Genomic DNA, 9,562 nt, shown 5'->3' with positions numbered 1-9,562 from the left:
GGGAGGCGTATGGGCACGCAACCGTCGTCCATTCAGACCTAGAAAGCCTTGTAGGCAGCACGGCTGCAGATCCTTACGGATGTCTTCAGACATCTAGAGGAGTCAATGCCTAGGCGAATGGCCGCTGTTATCCGTGCAAACGGTGGCCCAATACGGTATTAGGTAGGTGGTCATAAAGCAGTGATCACTCAGTGTATATTGATTTATTTTTTATAATTTTTAAAATATTAGTGTGTTTTTTTATGTGCATTTATACTTTTTAGCCGCAAAAAGAGGTACCGTTTAAAACCGGGCACCATCCATGCGTAGTTGGGAACCCTAGCCCTCCCGATTATATGGAGCTCCCAGAACCAGGCGTCGTGGGAACGCGGCTTTAGATGTCACATGAATCCTGTATTGCAGAAGAGAATAGCGAGGATAAAATACCATATTAATTGGGTTGACAAAGGTCCGCTTATAATAATACAGGTCTTTCCCTTTCTTTGGTACCAATCAGGCAAATTCACGATTGCAACACAAACACCAGACGTCTTGTCCTCGCTTGCTACAAATAGTGCCAGATGACGTTATGTTCCATGTTGTCTATAACGAGCTGCCTGCTAGTGCAAATAACTTTTTCTTTAGAATAAAAAAATAGCTCGAGGAAGCCTGAAATACTTCTTATACCGTTTTATAATATTTCAACCGAAATATTATCCGAGCGTACTCAAACCCGAACGTTATCTGTGCTGCTAGGTCCGACCCGATTATCATTTCTGCTACTCGGATTTAAACCCGACCTGATCCTCGGGACAGGTCGGGCTGCAGTCCAAGGGCCATGCCCGGGGAATGCAGATCTCTCCCACGTACGTGACTGTGGAACACAATGCTAAGAGTGGGGCGCTGTGTGGATAGGGTTATCCCTCCTGCTTAAAGTCATCTATTTGTAATGTAGCTGTGTTCGCAGTGAACATGGTCTCTCATGCGGCGCTTAATCTGTGTGAGCTCCTCTAAATATAATGTAGATCAGGGGTCGGCAACCTTGTTTGAGTGAAGAGCCATTTTTGATCTAATCAAAAAAAAAAAAAGAAAAAAAAGAATCCGAAAAGCCGCACGTCAGCTGGGAGAGGGTTGAGTTTTTTTAAGAAATGGAATAGAGTGGGAAGGTGTTTCATTAAAAATATATATTTTTTGAAATATTATTTAATAATACTGAAAAAACGTAACAAACATCCAATTAGGTACGAATTAACGTGACTTTTGCTGCTGAACTTCTTGAGCGAGTATGCCGTAATTTTCATCTTTAAACATGCTGGGACTCGCATTGTTCAGACGGTTTCTTGATTTATTTTTAATATAGTTCATGGTCGAAAATATTTTCCCGAAATATGTTATATACTTTATAATATACAGGTAAGTTAGTTATAATCCAGTTTAATATAAATATATACTAACAAAATCAGTAGCTTTCGAGACGCGTGTCTCTTTGTCAACTGACAAATTAAATACAAAAATACAACGAGCTGAGTGAGGCACGTTAATCATGCGTCATTGTTGTTGCACGGACGTGCGCTGCTTTCTACACCACTGATCGTCCAGCAATGAAACGGTTGTCTCTAGGATGGGATGTGGACGTATGCCTTTATGGCGATTTAATGCCTTTGGATTGCTTACTATGTTGAGTGACTCTAGCCATAGGCGGTGGCGAAAGTGTCGTGAGTGGTCTACTATTTCAAAGTCTCGTTTGGGGTCAAGGTCGTGGTTGGTGGCCCAAAAAATGGATGATCAGTGGCGTAGAAAGCAGCGCACGTCCGTGCAACAACAATGACGCATGATTAACGTGCCTCACTCAGCTCGTTGTATTTTTGTATTTAATTTGTCAGTTGACAAAGAGACACGCGTCTCGAAAGCTACTGATTTTGTTAGTATATATTTGTATTAAACTGGATTATAACTAACTTACGTGTATATTATAAACTATGGACCTCAGTACTCCAGGCCCATTCGTTACTATGTTATATACTTGTCCGGTAAGCTACTCCACGCATCGAACACAATTTGGTCTTGCCTTTTCAACTCATCTATTGCCTAAGAAGAAGAAGGAATAGTAAATTGAAGGAATAAACTTCCGTGTGGTGTTGTGAAGGTGGGTAGTTTGAATAAATTTAAGGAAAAATTAGACAAATTATTAAGGGGATGGACAGGTGAGGTGGCAGTTTTTTATTTTTAATTGATGCAGTGTATGCTTGCTTCCTTGTATCATTTGCCACCACTAATACTGTGGTCTTCGGAGTAAATTTATTTACATTCAGAATGCAGAAAGAACCGCTGTCGCATATGATTGGTAAAGGTGGAATACGGGTAGGATAGATATCCAATAAAAAGCTGTTATCGAGCAGACATCCACTCTCTGAAGTTTATAACTTACAAGGAAGTTAGTGTGAATAAGCAGAAAGGGTTTGCGATTAGACAGCTGCTGCAACTATGCTTTCGAAACTGGTGTTTGCTGGTCTCGTTCTGAACGTATTTTTTCACTACAGCTTACCATCGTCACTTTTGGAGGAATATCCGGATGCGTTCAAATGCCTCGTTCTTCTGTTATGTGAACGTAAGTTTAAGCGTTACTTTTTGCGCCATTATGTTTCATTTTATCTGTCTTTTTGTGAGGAGAAAAGTATTTTTCCCTCTTTTTGTTTCCTTCAATAAGCTTTGTTCTGATCAGCGGACCGAAACACAATAAGTCTCCCAGCTATTTTCAGAATTCAAGAGCAGTTGATTAATGTCAACTGCTCTTGAGGCATTACAATATCTGTAAATATTGCAGATATCAATGATTCGTCATCTTTTTGCTCGATAAAAAAATTAGTGTAGGCATAATCGATTTTCCCCCATAATCGAATGATTAATAATTGATTATTTCAGTAATGAATATAATAGATTATGCAAATAATTCGATTATGAAATCGAAAGCGGTAAAGGTTAAAACTCTTGTTTCTCTCAAGCTCTTTCTCTTTCTCAGCGTGCACCTACCGAATTATCAATTTCTATTCGATAATGGAAACGATTATTTAGATTATTGGCTATAATTGATTGTTCTCGTCAGTAGTTAGAACATCTTAATGATTATAAAATATGTTTGTCGATTAATTTCAGAGAATTGATTGCTTGAGCATGTTCAGTGTCCTTGTACTATTCGACAACGAATTTTCTTCTCTTTTTTTTTCACCAATTTATCGAACATGTTCAGATAAGAAGCAGCAACTATTCAATATAAACAAATGGATATAATCGTAGAGTTGCTGCGACGTATATCAGTTGGAGGGGCGCTACTAAACTTGATTTGTGCCTTCTGCACAAATCAAGAACAGCAATAAATGAAATTCTGAACTTTGGTGTGGCCGCGCATCCCATTCTAGTTCTTGAACATTTTAGTTCAAGTGAAAAATAACCGTCAATTTGTACATCTTTTGCAATCTGTTTGTCACGCTTTTAAACTATGCTCATGGAGTTGGAATTCACTTGTCGAATGGGTACCCCGTGCGGTACTCGGCAAAACACGCTCGGTTCTGCACCAACACGTGGGTTTCTGAACCTTTTTTAGCAAGTGGACAACAGTGAGGGTATAATAAGCTACAAGGGCACTCAGAGAACCGAGGAACTGGTAACGAAGCGTAAAACGTTGAAAATTAAAATCAATTCGTGTCGCAATTTTTCTGGAGAATAATGGATACCACAGGCATTTGCAGCGTGGCTACATAACTCATCGCACCTCATTTTAAAAATGGTCAAAAATTGGGTCATTTGAACATCATGGACACTGGGAAAGGGAACATTTGCTGAACATTTCCTTATGGATGAGTAGCGTAGTCGTTATAATCTTCTCTCCTCACCGGGCGGGAAAGGGCCGGGTTCAAATCCTGTCAATAATACGAGGAACTTTTATGTATTTTTCACCCCGTGGCTGAGTTTGTCGGTCTCGGGCGTGAACAGCAAAGTTCTTTTCCCTTTAACTCGGCTTTTTCGTCCAGTAAAATAGACAGATCGACCAAAGAAGACATACGTAGTTTATGGACATAAAATACAAGGGCAAATAAGACAGCTCTTGGGTAGCCCCTAATATAACAGTTTGATTCATCCTTAAGGACTTAATGACCTTTGATCCATCCTTAATCAGAGGAGGGAAAGTGACACCGGTTTACATTTTCCAGCTGTTTTCTTCTAAGCGGTGGATCTATTTTTGCATTGTCCGCTGTTACGTACTAAGTGCCAAAATAGTTTCGGCTTTTAAAAAGCTGTGGCAGCCCTGAGCGTATCAGAAACGAGTTTATTTTGACCTTGAAGTTTGCCATTTCGGTGGGTTGAGCTTTTCATTTTATTTGAATTAAAAAAGATTTGATTAAGACACTTTACAACGCGAAGTAATCCGTCTTCTAGAACTGAATTTTGAGTTAAGGAACGTCCATAACTTGATCATAGGAGATCATAATCACTAAATAACTTGTTATTGAATTTTATTATTCTCTTTTAACTTCTTTCAACTTCTTGAATGTTACTTTTTTTTTTTTATTTAAACAGAACGCGCAGAGTACCCAATTGTAATTCATGTGTAACAGGAGGAAATTACAGTAACAATAACAAATGATTAACTCACGAAGTTTTAAATACCTTGCAAATTAAGGTATTTAAAAATATTAGCAGCTATTCACTATTCCTTATTGAGAACTGTTCAAATCGATAATGGCATCGTTTTAATTGGATCTCATATTGTGAATCAGTCTTCACAACGAGTTGCTGAAGTTTTGCACTGCTTTGAATAAGTAACGCTTCACCAGTGGAGAAGACTAATGTTACTTATTCTCGGCGGATACCACCACCCAGACGAAAACTTTTTTTAAAAAAAGGTATGGGATAAGATACTCTGTTATTCTCAGTCTGTCCCTATTAGACTTAGGAAAGCAAAAAAAAAAAAAAAAAAAAATTGTGTGTCGAGCACACATAGCGGAAGTTAAGTGAAACTTCTTTCACTTAACTTCCGCTTAACATTTGTCACTTGGCTGAGGATCTCATGTTGACCGTATGAATGCCACAGGTGACGAATCTGTATGAACTGGAGCCTCTGAGATATGAGACGTTCTGTTACCAACTCTAGTTTCGGCAAGTGCTGTGGCATCAGATGATATTTAAAACTATTTGATTGCCAAGACAGCTGTTACATGCCGACATTTGACTTACATCCTCATTTGGAAACGCTGTTCGAAGAAGACCTGGAGCTAATGTGATCTTCACATTATTCTTGGACCAAAGCCGATCACACACGGAACAGACTGAACCAAAATCATTATCCAAGAATGTACATTTAAACAGTGCGTGGATGCTTCGGTGTTTCTTAAAATCCTGTTACTTAACGCGTGTTATGTGTTGAACGATTTGATGGAGTACTTCTGGCAGTCGGATTTGGATTCTTCGTTTTTCGTTTACAATTACGCTTCGAGGACTCTTCATCGTTTTCCTTTGCAGTATTAACTTTAATGACTCCTTCCGAATTCACTTCTAAAATTTCTGGGGGATATAAGATGTGGATGGATCTTCCCTGGCTTCTTTGTTCAACTGTAGTAGTAACAGGGTGGGGTTTGAACCGATTTTACTCAGAATCCTTTGCGAAGGGGTAGGGGAACACAAGGGGGTGAAAAAATCGGTTTATGTTTTTCTGGTGCTTGTTTGTTTTTCTCTCAATAGATGGTGTTAGTTTCAATTTCTGAATTTCATTTTGAATATTTTTTTTGTTTTTGGTCAGGGGTTTGAACTGGTGTTGGTGCTATTTACGATCAGAGACGTTACCTCGTGCCTAGTGCGAGTTTCCCCCGTTACATTTGGGTTAGATGTTGGTTTTGAATGTATCGATTGTGACGTCATAGTGTATTTTTGCGTATAATTTCAACGTTAATTATGTGGCAATGCATTGTGGGTGTTAATTCGTAAGGTGTATTTTGGGGTTGTTTATGTTGTGGGGGAGGGCCGCTGCCTCCGCCACCATCGCCCGTGTCTGCAACGCAGATGAAGCACCTTGTGTGCGGGATGAAAAACTTTTTTTTCTGAAAGATTAATAGGTAAGGTGTATTTTGGGGATGCTTATGCCGTTGGGAGGGACATCGCAGCACGACACCGTCGCTCGCCCGAACCGCCGCCCGGCCCAGTGTCGGCGACGTGGTACCTTGTGTGCGGGATGAAAAAAAAAATTTTTTTTTTTTTTTTTTTTTTTCTGGAAGATAAATTCCTTCTTGTTTCCAACTGTTGCCGAGACCTGAAAATAAAATCCGTATTCTTCAAGTTTTTTTTCCTTCCAAAGTTCCATCTTTTCTTGAAAAAACTGAAAATTAAACTTGTGTGTGTTGACGCTTGAAAGTCTTGTCTGAAAGCAATGATTGTAATTTTTTGTAACCTCTGTATATGTTGTTGGTGTGAAAAATTTAAGATTAAGTTGTTAAAAAGTTATTTTTCTGCTTCCTTGTAGTCTTGTTTTGTTTTCTGCAATGATTGTATTTTTTTTTTTTTTTTTTTTTTTTTTTTTTTTTGCAACCTCTGTATATACTTGATGTGTGAAATCGATTCCAAGGTAAGATTTAAAATTAAATCTCTTAAAAAGTTATTATTCTCTCTACGATTGTAGTCCTTTTTCAGTTGATTGAATGTAAATGAGTTTACTTACATATTAACAGTAGAACATAAATTCAATCTGCCCAGAGAATCACTTTTGCCTGCGTTTGAAAACTACAGCAGATAAGTTGTAAGAATCAGCCCTTATTGATTCTAACTGAGTTGGAAAGAACGCTCCAAGACTGATTTCTGGTACATGTATTCTTAAAGTTTTCTTGACCAAAGTTACATCTGTTCTTGAAAAGTTGAAAATTTAAACCTTTGTGTTTCCTTGGAGTTTATTCCGCTTATCTGCAATGCTGATGTGTAAAATATATTCCCAAGTAAAACTTAACAGTTGTTAAAAGGTTATTACTCGTTCTTGAAAAGCTGAATGAAACGTGTGTGTGTGTGTGTGTGTGTGTGTGTGTGTGCGTGCGCGCGCGAGCTCATGCGTGGGCGTTTGTAGCCTTGTCTAGTTTATCTGTAATGATTGTAATTTTGAATTTTTTTTATATACAGGGATTCTATACTTGATGTGTTTTGGGAAATCTATTCCTAGATAAAATTTAACAGTTGATAAAAGATTCTTACCTGTTCTTGAATAGCTAAAATTAAACGTTTGTGTTTCCTTGAAGTTTTGTCAGTTTTATCTGCAATGATTGTTATTTTTGCTTAAAAGCTATAATTTCTGATTATCGAGAACTAGACAATTCGATTTTATTCTGTTTATATTGCTCTTCTTTGTAATTAAAATGGATATTTTCCCTTGAAAAACTATATATATATATATATATATATCGTCAACAGTTTATTTTACCCCTATATTCACAGATATTAAATTTTCTAGTTTCTTAAGTTTTGCTTGACCAAAGTTCCACCTGTTCTTGAAAAGCTGAAAATGAAACCTGTGTGTGCTCGCTTTTGAAGCCTTATCTAGTTTATCTGCAGTGATTGTTATTTTCTCAAACCTCTGTATGTGTTCATGTGTACAATCGATTCCAAAGTAAAATTTAAGATTAAACAGTTGTTAAAAGGTTATTACCTGTTCTTGAAAAGCTGAAAATTAAAAACCCGTTTCTTGAAGTGATATGAAGTTTATCTGCAATCTGGTTTTTTCTGTAACCTCTGTATATGTTGATGTGTAAAACCTGTTTAAGATTTCAAATTAAGCAGTTGTTAAATGCTTAAAAGGTTATTTTTCTCTCTAATACCAAAGAATCAACGCAGACACAGATAATATTTGCAAAAAAAAAATAATATTTATAGGGGTAAACAACAGAAAAATTCTAAAGAAGATACCAGCAAGCATATTAATTATTTTCTTAACTAACAACAGAATGTGAAATTCATGTCCATAAATATAATAGTCACTCACATTTTTTTCACAAAGCACATTTTCTGTCTTTTTTTCCTTCTAGTTGAACGGGAAAGCGCTATATTTGCGATTATAACTGGACTCTAGTTCTCTCATCATGCCTACAACGGTCTGGTAGATGGCATAGCTGTTGAATTTTGATTGTCTGTCTTCTCTCTTACATTTAGCTAAAAAATTTTGCACCGTAATAAAAGGACTTGCTGCGCGTACATAGTGTTCATAAACAGGTAAAAATGGTATTTCGAACGAACCAGGAAAATATTCACATCTCAATCGCTCACGTATCTGATCGAGGTCCTCCATGACTGTTAGCTCCATTAGATGGAATAATGGTTTTTCTGGTTCTAATAATTGTAAGAAATCATCGATATATAGAGCTTTAATGCATAATACCTTCAGCTCGGAAATGTCAAGAGTTAATTGAACTTCTGTCCCTTTGTCAGTGAGCGCTCTTATAGTTGCCTTGGAATTACATGCTTCAACTGTTAACTGGTGCAGATGTAAAGTCTCTTCTGCCCTTCCACGTAGAAGTACAACAATTTCACAAATTTTTGACTTCAGTTCTAGTCATTAGTTTTTGGATAGTCTTATTGAGCTACTAACATCCTCCAACAAGAGAGATGGCTGGAAATCAAAAAGCAAAACTCGAATCGTTGAGTGCGTATCCAAACGCCTATAGAAAACAACATTTTTCTTTTCCAAGACGGGCGTATCGTAGTTAGTAGCACTAGTCATTTTTATGAAGCGTACAAACAGAGATCAAACTGATAATACCAATCTTAAACAGAGCAGTAGCATTCGTCGGCTACGACATGCGCAGTAATCTTGACGAACGTCACCTTTTTCATTATTAGGGGCTCCTATGTTTAACGGAAACAAGCCCAGACTTGATCTTTTCAGCTGTGAGTCATATCCTGTTGTGCTTTTTGATGTCACATATCTTTTTGGATGTTTCTTCTCAAACTAGCAAACTCTGTAGTATCCACTTATTTACAAAGCCATAACGATTTCTGATTGGTCAAAAATATAACCTGATATTTACGTATATTTTTATCCATTGTCTGTAGCTAACTTTTTGAAAATCTAAACTCACCAAACACTGTTAGGTTTGTTCTTGTTATTCACACTAGGGAAAACAGACACGAGTGTTGGTTTTACTTTAAATTTTACAATGATATTTTGAAATGGTTAATTTCGAAAGCGCATAAAGCTATTCCCCTTTCAAAGGGGGCGTACAGTGTGGAGCTGATATTAGGCGGCGAATATCAAAGCAATAATTTCCACCCATATAAACAGACAGCATTAACACAGACATGCATGTAAAAACGATAAAATATCTCTGCTTTGGGAATTAAATGGATATATATTTTTTCTTTGAAATTAAATAGATATTTTCCCACTGGAAAAACTATACAGATTTTTTTTTTTCCTTTCATATCTGTAATCGTTTTAAAATCTAAATGCATCGCTGTCTGTATTTTAAAAAATAAAATTAAAACCAACGCATTCACACGGATAAAAAATACGGCACGTGTGTTTATTTTCTAATATACATTTTTATCGGTTCGCTTA

General features: G+C 37.1%; 1 protein-coding gene across 1 annotated transcript in view; it reads left to right on the top strand.

Annotated features, from left to right (window-relative positions):
- The first annotated feature begins 2,463 nt into the window (after positions 1 to 2,463).
- The window catches only part of LOC150078537 (uncharacterized), a 147,888-nt gene continuing 140,789 nt past the window's right edge, over positions 2,464 to 9,562 (top strand). Inside the window, exon 1 of the mRNA XM_090384601.1 lies at positions 2,464 to 2,587. Within this exon, the coding sequence (XP_090240727.1) occupies positions 2,464 to 2,587 (124 nt within the window). The remainder of the gene's footprint in view (positions 2,588 to 9,562) is intronic.

Source organism: Mastigoproctus giganteus, chromosome 11 (assembly GCF_048544385.1).
Source record: "Mastigoproctus giganteus isolate SK-2022 chromosome 11, ASM4854438v1, whole genome shotgun sequence".
Taxonomy (NCBI): Eukaryota; Metazoa; Arthropoda; class Arachnida; order Uropygi; family Thelyphonidae; genus Mastigoproctus; species Mastigoproctus giganteus.
This window is presented reverse-complemented; position numbering and strand designations above follow the sequence as displayed.